General features: G+C 33.5%; 1 protein-coding gene across 1 annotated transcript in view; it reads left to right on the forward strand.

Moving 5' to 3' along the window:
• CCDC178 (coiled-coil domain containing 178) overlaps nucleotides 1-17,599 on the forward strand; it is a 110,054-nt gene extending 92,455 nt beyond the window's left edge. Inside the window, exon 18 of the mRNA XM_032181127.1 lies at nucleotides 17,438-17,599. Coding sequence (XP_032037018.1) covers nucleotides 17,438-17,599 — 162 coding nt within the window. The remainder of the gene's footprint in view (nucleotides 1-17,437) is intronic.
• The last annotated feature ends 474 nt before the right edge of the window (nucleotides 17,600-18,073 follow it).

Consider the following 18,073-nt stretch of genomic DNA (forward strand, 5'->3'; position numbering starts at 1 on the left):
GGGTGAAACATAGCAACTATTCAACACTGCACAACAGCTTGGGACTGGAAATTAAGGATCTCTCTGCATTCGTAATTGCAGAGGGAAATTAGGTAGGCTGAATGTAATTACCTGAGCTGGAATTTGGCCAGGAGACTGAAGTTAACACACCTACTCTTCTGAAGAGTTCCCTGGGACTGCTAATGACCAGTTTGGGTAGGACCTTCCATTTATGTCTCATCCAAAATAAAACTCCTAGAGGAATACTATGCCCCCAACACCTTTGTTGTGCATTGCTGTTGCACTAATATGAACGAAGGAACAGAGTTAATGTGATCATATGACAGTATGACATGTGCTTGGGATTAGAAGAAAGCTCGGATATGATATTATTCAGTTAACATTTATGTTTTTCTTTAAAAGAAAAAAAAAAAAATCTGCATGAGTAGGGTTAGTTATGTACCAAAGGAGAGATGTACAATGCAATAATGATAGAACATTTATGTATCTATAAGGCCTTCTGTGAGACAGGCATATTTCTTACACTTTTGGCTGAGGGCTAAAAAAGATTAGGTTTACTTAATTGTCCTCATTGTATTTCTTTTTATTGTCAGTGTAGAATGAGAACCTTTATATTGCAGCTGTTTTGTAAAGTGTGTTACAATTTATATAACAGACACCTATAGAGGCTAACCAATCTAAGTTAGTAATATATGTGGCCAATCCTCATGAGGTATGAACTAAAAAATAAATAAATAAATAAATAAATAAATAAGACAATATTCTGCTTTGGTTGAATTATCTATTTTACCTATCTGTGACATAAATGTTCAGCTCCAAATCATGCAGAGCACAGATTCGCAGGTCTCAATTTACTAATACCTGAGACTTCTCTCAGGAAGAAATGGTGCAATGCAAAATATGTCATGTTGGACCTGCTCACAGGTGAAAGGAAATGTCATGTTGTGTCGTCTCACCTAAAATTCAGTGTAGATTAAATGCTTAGATCCAGCTTCATTGCTGTCATCCATATCAGTATACACCCTCTTTCAGTCTGGGTTTATTAAGTTCTGCAAGTTGTGTTCTCAACTGTACATAATGTGTAAAAATTGATTTGATTGTGATTTGATTCCTGTTTAAATGAGAGAAAAACAGTACTCACTTTTTGCAGAGAAAGGTCTCAACACTTAAACCTTCCATTTATTGGTAATGCAGCAAAAATGTTGTGGTAATAACTGGAAAAAAAATGTAGATAAATCTATATGTTCTCTTTCATTGCACAGAAGTCCTCTGCTATGCTATTCCTTTAAAGTAGTCCATAAATGTGAGAAATTCTCATGATCTCATGAAATACATACTAAAATAAGACCTGAACTTCATCTTCACAGTTTTGTTTTTCTTTGCATCTCATCATATACCAAGAGCAGTTTTAAGTTTTAAAGGGGTTATAAAGTCATGCTGGAATTGATCAGAATTATTTTCATCGCTCTCTGAATAATTTGTTGCTAGTGAGAGGACAATTAAGTATTGTGCAAACAGATCAGGAACTTTGGCAAGTTTCCTAAAACCTTGCAGATACACAGGACAATTTCATGTCACTTCTCTAACCTGAGAAGCTCAATCTTGTGCAGTAGGTTCTATACCTGGCAGTGGAGTTGTGTGACTGTTGCAAAAAGAAAAGTAACATGCTCCTCTATGTACTGTTACAGAAAGTGCTACTCTACCATCTGGAAGATGATAGTTGTTCCTTCAAAAGCAGAAGGAGTTTTGGGATGTAAGGATATTTTTTGCCTGTTCTGTATGTATAGTTTTTAGACATTCCTACTCACTCCTGCTCCCTTTCCCTCAAACATAGCTATTTTACTCAGATATTGGGAAAGAACTGAGGACAAAAAGCATATAGGGACTTTTATGTGACACCATAATAAGTAATACTATGCATTAAGTTCCAGACATATAATGTTCCCCCAAGTATATGAATTTTTAAAGACAGTATACTCTGTGAATTCCAAATATCTGCTGTCCTTTCCCTGAAATTGATATATATAAAATGAACTGAAATGCACTGATTTGTAGAACAAAAACAATGGGAGTATTTTCAATGCTTAAATTAAAATATTAGATAGCAGCAGGAAAGAACTTGAAGATAGAGAAGCTGAGTGTATCATCTTCATTAGGTAATGCAGACAGCACCAGAATAAATTAGTAGGCTTTGAATGGCATGTGAAGAATAAGTCATTAAACAGCTCCTGTTTCAGTTGTACTGAAAACAATGAACAAATAGGTTATACTTTTTTTTTTTTTTTGTCTTATCATTGTTTTGATATGATGTGAATATCAACTACGACACATTTTTCTTATGCATTTGCATACTTATAGCATATTGTAGAAATGATAAACACATGGTAACCCATGTGTCTAAAAGTGCTGTCTGCAGACACTAGTAATAAAAAATTTAGTTCATCCTTTAGATTTTTTAGCATCTTTCTTTGGCTGTTTTTACAATCTGTGCTGTCTTATTATTTTAAGTATGTCACCAAATACACTGTATTTCAGATATTAGTGTGAGAGATTGTAACAGTTCAGAATATAAAAAAATACAGTGTTCTCTGATGACAGAAGCCAAAATTTTAATTTCATGCCCTCACTTTTCATGCTTTCACAGGAGTGTAGGATGGAGTGGCTTGTTGCCATTTCTGTTGCAATAGTACAGGCAATGAAAGAGTACTACAATCTCTGATTGCCAGAGTTTTTTCTATGATATCACTTTGCTTATAAGTCTTCTGTTTACTTCAACAATACCCACTGAATTCCTTGCTATAAACGCACTTTTAGTGTTGTGTTTACATACATTGGGACACACACCTGACTTTCTGAAAATAGCAATTTGCTTTCTTGTAATTTATAAAGATCAGATACTTTTAAACAACTTACACCTGTTGTTAAGGATTTAGATGAGAATCACACAGCAGGCAGGTACCTGATCTGTTGTTCTTTTAAATCTGACATTCACAAAGGAAAGTAGTCCGAATGACAAAACTTGTCCTCAAGGGAATGGTCATTCAAGTTGCTGCATGGCTTGAGGAAAATCACTCTTTGGCCCAGAAGGCTGTCCATTGCAAGTACAGACTTGGTAACAAACATGAGTTAGTACTAATATATTTTAAAAGGATCTAGCATCAGATTCCTTTTCTCTCACATTTTTGTTGCCTGATGTCCTCACTTATGGTTACCAAATGTTGAAATCCTTAGTGGTATTATGTGGTACTACTGTATCCTGTTTCAACCATAACGTTTTGAAAGTTCACCATTAAAACCAGAATTTGAAATAACTGTGCTCTAGTATTGGACAATTTGGTATTTTTTGATAATCAGCCTTCTGTCCAGAGGGGAGAACATGAGCACCTTATGTACAAGAGGAACAACCAGATGGATCAGCACACTGATAAAAATTATTGGATTTGTAAATAGGACAAAGAAGCAGGTCTTGTTGTCATCCTGATCCTCTGTAAGACAGAGATCGTCTCAGCTATCCTGATTGAGGGGTGTAGGAAAACTTTATATTTTGATATCTAGAGAAATTGAGACTAATGTGTCTATCTTGAGCTTGAACCTTCAGATAAAGGCATTCATAGTTAGATACAGTGTGAATGCCTATTCCCATTTTTATTATAGTACTAGAAAATGCTTCAGTAAAATCTTTTCCCTCAATACATAAAATAATCAATGTTTCCAAAATCAGCAGTTTAGCCCTTCCTGAGGTAGAACCATATGTAACATGTCCCTTATAAGAATGAATGAATGAAAAATTCAGACCTGTATCACTCTTCAGTTCTTCTCTCTTTTGGTGACAGTCTTATAAATAGGGTCTTTCTGTCCTACACGTTATCTTGTGGTGGTTCCTGACTTTCAGTTGTATTTGCTTTTCCATAGGTAGACCTGTAGAGCTAAGAATGTTTTCCACTTTGACATTTAGAGAATTCTTTTTGTAGTAGGAACACTAAACTCTTAAAGTGCTGTACAAAATGGTTCACATTAATTGTTGATGTGGAGATGGCCAGCTCTGCATTAATGTATATGCTGAATACAAAATATGTCTCGTGAAACCCAAATGCAGCCTTTTGCTGTCACTGGAGTGCACTCATCAGAGCTGAAGCTGTAACAGTGCTTTGCTGAAAAACGATTCTATTCTTAATGTCTTCTGAAGCTTTATCTATATTCTCATCAACCACTGCAGTAATACTGAGGAAGACTCAAAGCTAATGCAGCATGTGATAGAGTGATTCTGTTTGCTTCAAGAACTCAGCTACTGCTTCTTCAATGATTGTGGATATGGGGACTTACTGCTTGGAGCATTCACATTACAAATACAAGAATCACTCAAAGAGAGAAAAAAATGCTACTTTCTGATCACTGAAATTATTCTCATCCTTATATCCCTCTTATCCCTCTTTTCCTATCCTGATCAATCTTTTTTTTTTTTTTTTTTTTTTTTTTTTTTTTTTTTTTTTGGAGTGGGGGATTAGTATTTGGTAGATGAGGAGGAAATGACATTGTGTGTAGCTCCCTTTGCTTTGTTTATTTGCGTGATGACCATTCTGTCACGATGTTGACAGAGAAATCTTTAGCCATAAGGGACTGCACATCCATACATACACAAAGGTAAAAGTACATTTGGAGGGTATTTCTCAAAAAGCTTTACTTGCTGATAGCTTCCCTTGTTTTAGCCTGGTAGCTTTGATTCTGAGATTACTTATAGAACATACTGGTCTATGCTTTTAGGTTGATATTCATAAAACACGATTATGGCTTATCCAAAATAAAAGTATATAGTTTCTTTTTCAGTGGCCATGCCTGTGATCTCCATTGTGTTAACTACATTCAAAACTACAAGAATGAGCCAAGTAGACTGTGTTACTGTCGTTATATAGAACAAGTACAACTACTGTACCATTATTATGGAAAATGACAGTTCTGAAATGAATGAGAAGTGCTAGAAAACAAAACAACTGTGAAAAGCAGAGACTTGGGTATCAGAAAATATATTTTGGCATTGATATTATATCCTTATTCCTTCTAACTAGGCAAAAGATAATTAGCTAGGACAAGCTATATATTATATAAATACTTCATATTGTACATTGTAAATATATAAATAAAATTATTATATTTATTGTTTATAGGAGTAATATCAAATATTTTTCATTATATAAATACTTCCTGAACTGTTATTTATGAAAATAAGTACATGAATAAAAACAGACTGTTCAGCTTAGAACATACAATACCCATGTTTCCTCTGTTATACTCAAAATGTCAGTTTTCACACATCTATTGAGTTGGCAGGATTTTGTGAAATTCTAATGAGGGAAAATACCTATATTCAATTTAAAATATTTGCCACAGTTGTCCTTGAATGTTTATAATATATAAATAATATAATATGTTATTCTGATCTGAAAAGTTGCATTGAATTTACTTTTACTATTATGTGTGTATTTATTTTCCAAAAGTTGCCATATTTTTAAAATGAGTGTTTAATAAAGAAGGCTCACTATTAATTCTTAAACATTCTCATGTAAAAAGTTTGTATAAAATATTGCAATTTACATAAACTATTATTATATTTTCATTTTACAGAATTACTGCATTAGATTTTATGATACCATTTGAAGTTTGGCTTCTCTGAGGCTTCATTTAAATGGTGACATATACTAAACAGTGAACATCCAGCAGAAATTGTTAAAATCTTCTTGGTAGTAGTAGTAGTTCTCTGGCGCTGGAATTTCTTGTATCATTTTTTCTTCAATAAATATCATCCTTACATGTACTAGCCAATGATGTACTTACATGTACTAGCCAATACTTCCAAACAACGTAAGTGTTTGGAAGATTTCTTGTCTTGAAGCTTGACTATGTTCTACCTTAAATCTGATGTTATCAAGTGGGGAAATCCTCAACAGCTTTTGTTAGCATTGCACTATATGGTTGGCAGTATGTGTGTGCAACTATGTTTTAGGGCATTGGTCTTTCTTTGCATTGTGCTCCTTTTTTTGTATCCTTGGTTTGTTTCTATAAGTTAACCCCTTCACACTGGCCTTAAAGGCAGGCAGGATCTCCAGCCTACAGCAACTTCACTCAGAACCTGTTTGATTCTACTCTTTTGGATTCCTAGCCATCTTGTGTCTTGTTTCTTAGATAAATGTGTTCATTAAATAAAACATAGGCCTGTCTAAAGGCACGCTACGTTTGTTACTGCCTTTATGTGATTATCTGTGTGTACTGCCTAATTTCTGTTTTTATAGGTTGGGCCCATCTGTAGGTTTTAGACAGTAAAGGTCTCCATGAAAAGACAGATCTCAGATTTCACCGTAAGGAGGAAAGGAAAACTAGTCTCAGGGGGATAAAGGGTTTCATAAACAATGAACTTCTGCCAAGGACTCTCTGTAGTGCAGGGTAATGAGAATAAGGTGGTATCTCAAGTTTTCAGTCAGCAAGATTTTAATAGATAGAGAGAACCTGAGCCACAAGTATAATTGTACTGACAACCACAATATTGCATTGATACAGAGCTGAACTGTGTTCTTATTGATCTCTTTTATCTAGACTGCAGAACTGTTCTAACTGAATCACTGAAGTTTTGGTATTCTATTACATTACAGTTATATTCTATGTTTAAAATCTGACTTCTTTAATAATAATAATAATTAAAAAGTACAGGGTACTTCTGAAGTTTTTACTGAGGAAGGTGACAATGTTGATTAAAAAACTAATTACTTTGAAAAGTGTCCATTTAAAAAAAAATAGATTGTGTTAATTTTTTCATTAAATATTTTGTTTTGTTCAGTGAAAAATTTCTAGACTACTCTTTTTGAAATTTTAGAAATGTTATTCTAATTAGAGTAGGCATAAGTGGAGATGCATTCTTTGTTACATAAAAATCTGGAAAAGGTCAGATAAGGAGATCAGAATTCTTTTCTGCTCACTCTTGAAGTGAAAGTAGTGTTTTCTTCATTGGAAAAAAATGAAAAATAAAATCTTTTCAGGATGATTATTCAGTATAAATATTTCAGTAAGCAGATAAATATTTCAAAAAGCAGATTTGAAATTAATCTTCTTAATTATCTCAGTATTGCCTATAAAAATAATCAAAGGAAAAATAATCAAGGTCAACACTTCTTCATCATCAGTTACTGGATTTCAGAATTAGATGAGAAACAATGATTAGGATCAAACCATATATCTATATGGGAAGTCCAATAGGAATTTCATAAATAGAAATCCAGAAACTGTACTTTTAATATGGATCATAGAATGGTTCGAGTTGGCTCTTAAAGATCACATAGTTCCAACCCCCATGCCATGGGCCAAGACACCTGCCACTAGACCAGGCTGCCCAGAGCCCCATCCAACCTGGCCTAGGACACTTCCAGGGATGTGATCCACAGCTTCTCTGTACAACCTGTTCCAGGTTCTTACCACCCTCATAGTCAAGAATTTCTTCCTAATATCTAATCTAAATCTACCCTTTTTTAGTTTAAAACCATTGCCCTTTGTCCTATCATTACACTCCCTGACGAAGAGTCCTTCCCCATGTTTCCTGTAGGATCCATTTAGGTCCTACATGAGGTCTCTACATTTAGGCCACCATAAAGTCTCACTGGAGCTTTCTTTCTCTAGGCTGAACAACCTTGGCTCTTTCAGCTTGCCTTCATAGGAGAGGTGCTCCAGCCCTCTGATCATCCTCATGGCCCTCCTCTGGACTCTCTAATAGGTCCATGGATGTTAAAATGGCCATGACAAAAACAGTAGTAGTTAAAAAAAAGTCTCAGCCAAGAAGGCCACTGGGTGTCAGTCATGTTCATTACAGCTATGACAAAGTTCACTGAAGCCAAATGGCTTGTCAGTGAAACAAAGTATGTAGCAGATTAGGCAAAATCTAAAAAATTGCATTTAGAATATTTCTTTAGAGTAAAATATCAATGTTGATTGCCATCAAAAGTGAGTCAGGGGTATTAATTTTCAAAAGAATTGCAAAAACTTATGGTTGTAAAATCAGAATAGTGATCCCTCTAACTGTAGAGGATCTGTACATGGATGTACATGGATAACTGTACATGGATGAAAAGCCAGAACTAAATGCTAATATGTCTGTAGTTGGTTACAGTGTTTGCCAAAATAAAATACATTAAGCTGTAAAATCCAGTACATTTTGCACATTTAGTTTATTGAAGCAACAACAACAACGAAATTAAATTTCCAGTGAATTTTACCAAAAAATGGCATAATTATCCTATGGATCTCTTGGTTTGCAACTTTCTGTCACTTCAGAGACATAATATAGTTGTATGTGAGATATGTGTAAGTAACATATTCTATTCAGTATTATTGTTTACTTTTTGATACCTTTCTCACTTTATTTTTTCATATGTACAATTGAAAGAAGATTTGGTTTTGCATTAGTATCTGAATAAGTAGGTTTATTATTTTTTGTTTCATGTTCTTTGCATAGTGCCATTAATAAAAAAATCTTAGTCTTTGTAATGACAAAAAGAAAGTGTGTATCTAATGACCTTCCTGTGAGTAATTAGCCTTTTCCCCTAGTGATGCAGAATTGTCCATCCCTAAATATATAACAAAATGGAGAACCTTTATAAATGTTTAAGTGGTCATAATGAAATAAATTAATGGACATTCCCATGCAGTCCCATTTTTTCCAGAATAGCAGTGAAAGAGAAGTTCTCTTTCCTAATATGCTCTACAAATATTGACAGGTATACACGATCAAACTGTGATGATATAGAAGAAAAGTTAATGATGCAATAATAGGCAAATAAGTTTGTGTTTAACAGTCAAAAAACTATCTTATGCAGAAACCAATAATGAAATCATAAATTATTATTATTTTTTTTTCTTTTTAGATAAAACATGTAAACTTAAGGTGTAAAGGAAGAAGTAGGATTGGAGAAGTTCTTAATTCTATGTAATTTCAAAATCTTTTTTATACTTACATCAACTTAAATTCCCTCATATTAATAGATCGACTTACTTAAACATGTAGCTTTTACTTTTCTTAAAATAAAAACTTTATGTATGGAAAAAATCTGCAACCAGAAACCTAAGTTCAGTGTTAAAGTCTTAGACTACATAATACCCTTCAAAGGAGTATTTTTATATTTCTTGTTTCCACATCATTCTCAATAAAACACAAGTGTTAGTTTTAAAGTAAAAGTGTATATTTTAAAATGTTTGTTTTTGTTTCGATGTAGAAATATTTTGCTAACTATACAGGATATAGAATATTTTGCTAACTATATAGCTCTCTAATGAATTTGCTTTTTTATCTTTTCTGGTCTTTGAATGATTGATGTTTTCTTCCATTAGCATTCGCAACCAATGGATCGAATTAGATCCTCTTCAATCAATACCAGATTTGCTGGCATTATATACCATAACAATTGTTTCCAATTAACTTGTAATAAAACCTCTTAGGGTAACACTTTTTCACAGTTAGCATCAAATACAAAATGTGTTTGCTCTTCATTTTTGCTTTATAGTCTGTTGTCACTCACATTTTCTGCAACAGCAGTGCTATTTATTCAATTTTTTATTTTTTATTTTTTTTGTCTTTGAACTTTCACTTGTGTTCTGCTTGCTTTAATGCTTTTTCTTTTTTTTTTTTTTTTTTTTTTTTTTTTTTCACTTCTGTGGACTCACTAATTTGTTCCTGTGCCTTCTGAAGTTATATTCTTGACACCAGTGCTGGAGTCACTGACCCATAGTACCTGAAGTCATCATGTCAGTACTTCCAGTTCAGTGCTTTGATACCAATCTCTTTCCACGATATCAAGAAAGGAAAGGACTGTGACTTGCTTAAGTGACATATCAAGTTGGCACCAGCAAATCAGTACTGAGCCCTAACTAAATCCTAGCACAAGTTGTCATGAAGATGTATCTTCATCAGTTCATTGTCTTTATCTTCTTAAAAGCTACCAATTCTTCAGTGTCCTTCTGAACACACTGAACACATTTTTTTTTTTTTTTTTGATTTATTTTTTTTTTCAGGAGTCATTGAAGAGAATTTCCCATATATTGATCTCATATTGACTAAAGATTTAGGAACTCTTCAGCTCCTGCATGTCCCTTGAATTTGCCTATACATGATTATACATGTTTATATATACATGTTTAACGTGTAAGCACTGACAAATTCTAGTTTTGCAATGTGAAAACAGAAAATATCCAGTTGCTTTCTGAAGATCTTGAAATTTTTTTTTCTCCTTCTGAACCTTTGTGATCATGACTGATCAAAAAATTGAAGTAGCCCTAGACAAAACTCTCCCATCCTTGGTAGCAAAAATATTTTTGTCTCTTAACCACAATAACATTGCAAAAGTTTCTTCCCTGTAATCAGGGCTTCCTGATTGCAGATAAAAATAGGACTAAGAAGGCATAATCAATTGTAAGTTTTGTTCAAATCTTGCTGTAAAAATAAGAATTTTAAAACCATGCAGTTCAGCCAGAGCCATTTAGGGTTCTTTCATATGGTGTTTTAATAACACCTTGAGTCCACAAAGTTCTGTCAACTGTAGCAGGTCATGATAATGTAGACTATATGCAATTTGGAGAAAGACACCCTTGTGCGAAATAGCCTAACTAGATACCTATTTTTTTCTTTCACGTATGTAAAAACAATGTTACTATGCACCTTGTAGTTTGGACTGTTTCCTGGCCTTGCAGTTGATCTCTACCATGTGAGCCTTTCGACTGTTAATTTTTTTGATTTCTCCATGTCTCAATCTCAAATCAGTGCAAGAAGAGACCTCCATTTTTAACCATGGCTCCAGACTGGCCCTGACTATAGGGACCAATCTCCCCCATCCCAGCTGAAATCTCACAGAAGAAGTATCATAAACTAAATAAACTTAGCTTATCTGTACAGATATGGGGAGAACATTTAAGCCAATAATTCTTCAATTCTGTTGAATCATTATTGAAACATTTGAGTCTGAACTGAGATTTCAGAAAGACCATAGGGCAGAATTCATGACTACTGAAGACAAAAGAAAATGTTTTCCTTTTGGCACTTGAACAGAAAAAAGAAAAGGGGGGGTGGAGGAGGGAAGGAATGAAAATGACTGCTTTTCTAGTGCATTGATCTGAGATTTATGTCTATACACCATAAATATTTCCAGTACTTCAATTTTTACATATCTTTTTCTTCAGATTTTATGCATGTATAGAATCATAGATGGTGCATTAACATTAAATTATTTTATAGCATTTGTAGCATATTCTACAACCACACCTTTTTTTTTAGTGTAAATGCAGTTAGGTTCATGTGCTAAAGATAACTGTGGAATTTCAGAATATTCCATACATAGAAAAGACTCTATATGAAAAAGAAACAAAAATACTTTTTGATTTTGGCTGCCATGAAGAAATGTGAACCAAAGCTTGTTATATGCTATTTGTTTTGAAATACTTGTAATGGTAAAGCAGACAGGTGTGGACTTATATTCACTGATACTGTTTTGGTAATGTTGTTACTTTAGTAGCATACATTTTTAACTTTTTATTTTAGCAGAATTCATTATTTGTAATATAAGTAGCCTGCCATTCACATATTTTTTCCCCTCAAGGATTTAATGCATTATTCCCCATATTAAGTCTCCACTTAAGTCATAAGAACTAAACTTTTTTCTTTCAAAACTGTCGGAACTGCCATTTGAACTGCTGTGTTATCAATGAAAGACACTTGTAGCTATTGTTACTTTAGTTTGCAAGTTAGAAAAATCAGGAAAAAAAATTACACCATACTCTTTTTTAAAGAGTAATTAATTTGTTCTAAATGGTCTCTAACACATTGTTCAAAAATACGATCTCACTTCTCAATATGTATACTTCAGGGTGCATTTTCAAAGTCACCAAACAAATATTATAAAGCACAGCTTCATGCTATGGATGTAAAAACATGCTTTATTTCAAAAGATTTAGTTTCAGTAACTCTAAGCTATGTGCATTAAGGTTCTTTTTGTTGTTATTTTTCTCTTGTTTTTGCTTTTTGGTAGCAGATACAGTGGAAGACCTGTTTCAGCTTAGAGACCACCAAAATCTGTGTTAGACCAGTATGTAATATCAACAATGTACATACCTTAACTGATGCTAGAGCTTGTTCAAGAAGGGCTCATCTGTTTGCACAGTGTACCTTAAAAGGTTTGCAGTACTGGAGATTAGTTGAGTAGCTGCAAGACCCTTGGTGCATAAATTACCAGTCTTCAAATGCTGGTGACAGAATCAACAGAAAATCCCAAGTATGGTGAATGCAGCAGAAATTATTACTCAGTTAGCTTCTGTTTAGCTTCTGTTGTAGTTTCTGTGACTTGTAGAACCCACATAACTTCCTAACTACTGTTATTGTAACAATATATCATCAGACAGGGGGGAAAAAAATCCCACCTCTTGCTTGGTTTACAATATCTTCCTTTCCCATAGCTGGGAGACTTGTCAGCTGTATTATGCTGGCTGTGCAGTATTTGGAAATGCCATGCTCATTATGTCCTGGGAAGGAACATATGTATGATATACCTAATAGATGCTTCAGGAAATATATAACTGACTCCACTGGAGAAGCCTTTTGGAGTTGGAGGGGTGAACACAGTAATTTTAAGATAAGCAATTTATTTTTACAGTTCATATTCTGGGTTGTTCTACAATAAAGATACTTCATGCCTGCAATAGAAACAGTCCTGCTTGGAGAAACCAATTTCATTCTTCACAACATCAAATTTAAGTAGTATAAGCAACTAATATAGATCCCTTAATAATTAGTTTATTGTGCTGATGCATCTGATTGTCAAAATCAATTGTTCTTATCTTTCAAATAAAACACTGCTGTCAGAGTGACCATTCAAAATGATGTTTGACTTTGTAAACTACAGGGATTTATATCTTTTTTATTGGTATATCATTATGTGGACAAAGTCATTGATCCTAAGGTTTGTCTCTACAATTCTTTACAGACTTTTGCCACACAAAATGGAATAGTAAGATAATTCTTAGATCACTTGCAACACAAAGTGATTAGTACTAGTTTACATAAAAGGATGGAAGACTAACATGAAATGCATTTTCTCATAGTAGCAGTATACTTTGCTTGTCTCTAACATTCACTCTTGTTCTTTTTTTTTCTCTCTCAGTTAGAATAGGTTAGTGGTGATCTCTATTTGGAGCTTAAATGGACTAAAGTTTAGTTATTGCAAAAAATTCTGTATGTCCTGAGATCCTGGACGGATAATTTATCATTGCGTTACATGGCATTGCATTTGCTTTCCTATTGCCTAGTTGAACTGTCATTGTACTAATACTTTTTTGAAAGTTCTTGGGAAGCACTTTGATGTTTTTACTATTTTTTTAACACTTATTTATTTTCTTCTTCCACATATTTTATTGTCTCACTATGAATTAGTATTATGACAGACAGGAACTCTACTTCAAATGTGTTCAGCAGACACACAAAAAAAGTGTTCCAGCTTCTTGCTGTTCCAGAAAGGCAGACTAATCTTGTGTTGAGTACGAGAACATAGAGAAAAAAAAAAAATAAAAGTGCTGAATCAGGTAGACATTTTCTCTAGGCCAGTATTCCACCCCTGTTGACTATAGTAAGCAAGCATTTTGTAAAATTTCTCCTGAATAACCCCCCAGCTAGTTAGCTTTCTTGCTTTCTCTTTCTCTCTTTCCTTCCTTCCTTCCTTCCTTCCTTCCTTCCTTCCTTCCTTCCTTCCTTCCTTCCTTCCTTCCTTCCTTCCTTCCTTCCTTTTTTTTTGTCTCATTTATTTATTTATTTACTTACTTGGTTTTATAATCATCAGTGGATATTCCACACACCTTAGCTACACATAGTGCAAAGAAATATCTTCTTTCATTTGTTTATACTATGGTATTTTCTGGTTTCATTTGATTTATCTACTTTAACACTCAAGTTTTATTTCATGTAAGACTTCAAGAAATTCCTCAGAATTTTACATTTATTCTCACTGAAGAAAGTAAATTCATTTGAATATAGAAGTGTAAAAGAACTGTTTTCCATATTTCAGACATCTGTTCCAGAATGTCTGAAGAACTCAAACATACCTGTAGACAAACCTGACATACAAGAAGTCTTTGATTTCAAGTTTTGCTGAAGAGGAAAAGAACAAACACATGAATCTTTATCTGTGTTTTTTATAAGTTAGCAAGTCTGCAAATTCAGCAGTTTGAGTGGCAGAGGTGTATACCAAATGTCAGGATAATTAATGTAAGATACTTAAATATCTTACTGTTGGTTTTGAGATTCATATCCCTGTTGTCCTAAAAGTCCTAAAACTTCTTCTTTTTTTTTTTTTTTTTTTTTTTCTTGTCTACATTCTGTAAAATCCTTTGTAGAAATGTCAGCAAGTGACTCTCAGGTATTCAAAGGATGTATACTCTTTGCCTTCTCATCCTCAGTGCTGCTTCCAGAAGAGTAAATTAGAGAAAAAGAATAATTTCACCTTAACTTTCACAGCTGATAGAGGCTATGCAATGAAACACTTTTTTGGGGGACAGGACAACTAGTTTAACTGGGCATACAAACATAGCCACTAAGTCTTAAGAAATCCATAAAGTGATATTTAGTTTTCTTTTGTATGTAATTATTTGTCAAAATGTCATTTTAAATTATACAAAAAATAACAGTAGGACTTTACTAGTTTTGTACTCAGGTATATATATTGGTGAAAATTGCTATATTGATGTTAATCTTCCAAAAGTAAGTTTCTCTTTTACTTTCCCATATTGCTTACTTTGAAAATACTGTTAATGATGAAAACACTTGTTTTCAAATATTGAATGTCCACATATTAACATCAGTCATTTTATGAACATTTCATGTTCATGAAAGTATCAGTCTGAAAAATAGGTTTTACCTCTATCCAAAGAGTAATATTATTATATTTATTATATAATTTATTATATAATAAATTTTATTATTCTTTATTATCCCTTTATTATTCTGAGATTTCTGAAAGATGAATAACATTTTAGTAATTTAGTGATGTATAGAGTAACAGTTCTGTACATGAAGAATTTTCAGATTTGGTTGCATAACCATGGCAAATTTCTAGCCAAAGTTTTCAGAAATTATGTATAAATACAGATAAAAAGAGGATATATCTTGATTAGGACATTGCGTAGGAAAAAGAAGTAAAATTATTGTTAATATGCTAACTGTCTTGGGAGCTTCCCAAATTCAAAGTTGCTCCACAGGATGGCTAGGAACCTATTCAGGCATGCTGCTATTTCCCTTGGATAGTTTTGTCTTTTAAAGGCGAGACACCAAATAACACTCTTGGGAACAGACTCAAAAAACATAAAGCTTCTTCAACATTATGCACCATGACCCCAGAACTGACACTTTATTAGTCCACTATTTCACTACAATTTTGTTAAAGCCAGAGAAGATACTAAAGCAAGGTTTAAATTTTATCACAAGTCCTTAGCCTCCCAGGGTTCTGGGCCAAATTGTAGCTATAATGTATGATTAAAACATTGTTTGCTTCACCGTTGTATCAGATAAGCATACGCTTTTATCCTACCAAACAGAGCTTTACTAGAAGGAACAGGGTCTGGCTCTTGTAGGATTCAAATACAAAGAGTGTCTTGGACCTTCAACCAGTGATCTAGAAAAATAAATCTAAACACAATTATGCTCAAAACACTTTTTTTTTTTTAACTTTTTATTTATTTATTTATTTTCTGCCTTAGACATACATGTTTTGACTTACACGATATTCTGTCAAAGGGACGAAGAGAATCAGGGAGGTAGGCAGAATAAACTCTGGAATATTACCAGACTCCTCTATCAAAAATGCAACTAAAATTATTTACAATTCCTTTCTTTGGATTTTGGTAAAGCAATTACTAAGTCAGGTGGTTGCTCCCCACCTCCTGCAGTAACATCTCACTGACAGTTTGGGATTGTCAAGTTCATCACTCCTGATGGATAGACAGCTTCCTTGCAGGTAGCACCTTATGGTGACGTCCATACTGAACTAGATCCTCCAACTGCTCTAGCTGCTCCACTAGCTCTGTTTTTCAGCAAGAGTACCCACAGCACCTAGGATGACAAATAGTCCAGTTGTATAAACTTGAGTAGTAACACACTCTTCTAACTTGAGAAACTTTTAGTTATATCTTTTGCATTACAGGCAACAACTTATGCAAACTTAATAAGATTTAGGCTTGCCCAATGATGTTTTTCATGCATCTTTCTCCTACTGGGTGGTATTGTAATCACTACCCACCATGTTATAAAAAGGTACTTTCAAGTTATACATTTCACAGAATCACAGAATCACAGAATTTCTAGGTTGGAAGAGACCTCAAGATCATCGAGTCCAACCTCTGACCTAACGCTAGCAGTCCCCACTAAACCATATCCCTAAGCTCTACATCTAAACGTCTTTTGAAGACTTCCAGGGATGGTGACTCCACCACTTCCCTGGGCAGCCTGTTCCAATGCCTAACAACCCTTTCAGTAAAGAGGTTAAAATTTGAAACATATTTCAAGAAATATTTTATAATCAGCCATTCTGTTTTATATTTATGAAGTTAGAAGAAATTCTAAATATCAAAAGGCTGAAATTTCAACATTCAACTAACTCTATGGTTAAAAGTCTAGGTGGGCTTCCCTCCCCTAATGTGCATTTTGGTGGGGAAAAAAATAACAATTACAGCAGATGTTCTTGTCAGAAATCATTTTAAAATTAAATTAAATCAGATTATGCACTTGTAACTTATATACAATTGTGTAACTGTTGAAAGGTCATGCATTATAACCACAGGAAATTCAGTCAAAGTCAGATTTAAAAGCAGTGGAAATGTTTCTGATTACAGAAGCATACGTTGCAAACAACTTCAACTTCACCTGGGGGCAAACCATGAGAGCTGATAATTTAATTAGTCTTTAAAATCAAGTTAATCAAATAGTGATCAGGAAACATTAAAATCGTTAAGAAAATACATGACTATTGCATTGACTTTTTTTCAAATAACTTGGAAAAGGAGAGATATGAACAGTACAACGTAGGTGAAGAATTTGGTGGAATCCCTGGCTATTAAAACAAGATAATTTCTTTGCAAAAGTGGGCTTCTGTAGTAAGGTAGAAGACGTATTATGTCTGGTAGTTTCTACTGTAATTATTTACATCATGATTTTCTGAACAAATTATTTATTAATAACACTGATTTTGGTAAAAACATATTCATCAAAATCTCAACCACTTTAAATACATTTGGAGTTTTTCCATTGGTTTTACTGAGATCATAATCTTGCCATTTATATTTTGGAGATACTCATAAGTGAATGAGTCAAGACCTATAATCTTATTTTTTAGAAAGGCATTTTGCTGTGAGTATAATCAATTAATTTTCTCTTCAGGCCACTCTGGAGCAAGTCATTAAAGAAAATCTGTGGTTAGCTCAAGAATATCAAATTTCTCAGAACTGCTACTTAAACAGTAAAGAAGACCTCACGGAACTTTATGACAATAGAATCAGGATGGAAGCTTCAGTTAGAGATTATCAGCAGGTAAAGTGCTAATATCACTCATTCAAATCATTTATCTCATCTTTAAAATTAATTTGATCAATGCAGCTACCTAATAGCAATAGAATATGCTCTAGTAATCTACCACCTGAATTCTTGTTTTCTTCATGAGCATTTCACACTTTGTCTATTTTCATTTCTTTTCTTGTTTGCTTGTTTTTTAAATTTTACAGAGCTAGTCATATGAGGTATTCGTTATTCCTTATTAATGTATTGATAATTGCATTTTTTTTACCTGAAATGTATTTATTTTTGTACAAAAATATATTACCCAGTATAGTATCCAGTATCTTACCATTACACATAACTTCTTCATGAAATACTCTTTCAGGGAACTGTGAGTTTTATGACAGCTATAATCAGACACTGTAAGCCTTTAATTTAGCAAACAGTCAAATGAAAATGAAAAAAGTTAAAATCTAGTTTGATGAACATTCATGATGGAGGTATAGTGGTGAGGTGTAATGT

The sequence above is a fragment of the Aythya fuligula genome, chromosome 2, assembly GCF_009819795.1.
Source record: "Aythya fuligula isolate bAytFul2 chromosome 2, bAytFul2.pri, whole genome shotgun sequence".
Classification (NCBI taxonomy): domain Eukaryota; kingdom Metazoa; phylum Chordata; class Aves; order Anseriformes; family Anatidae; genus Aythya; species Aythya fuligula.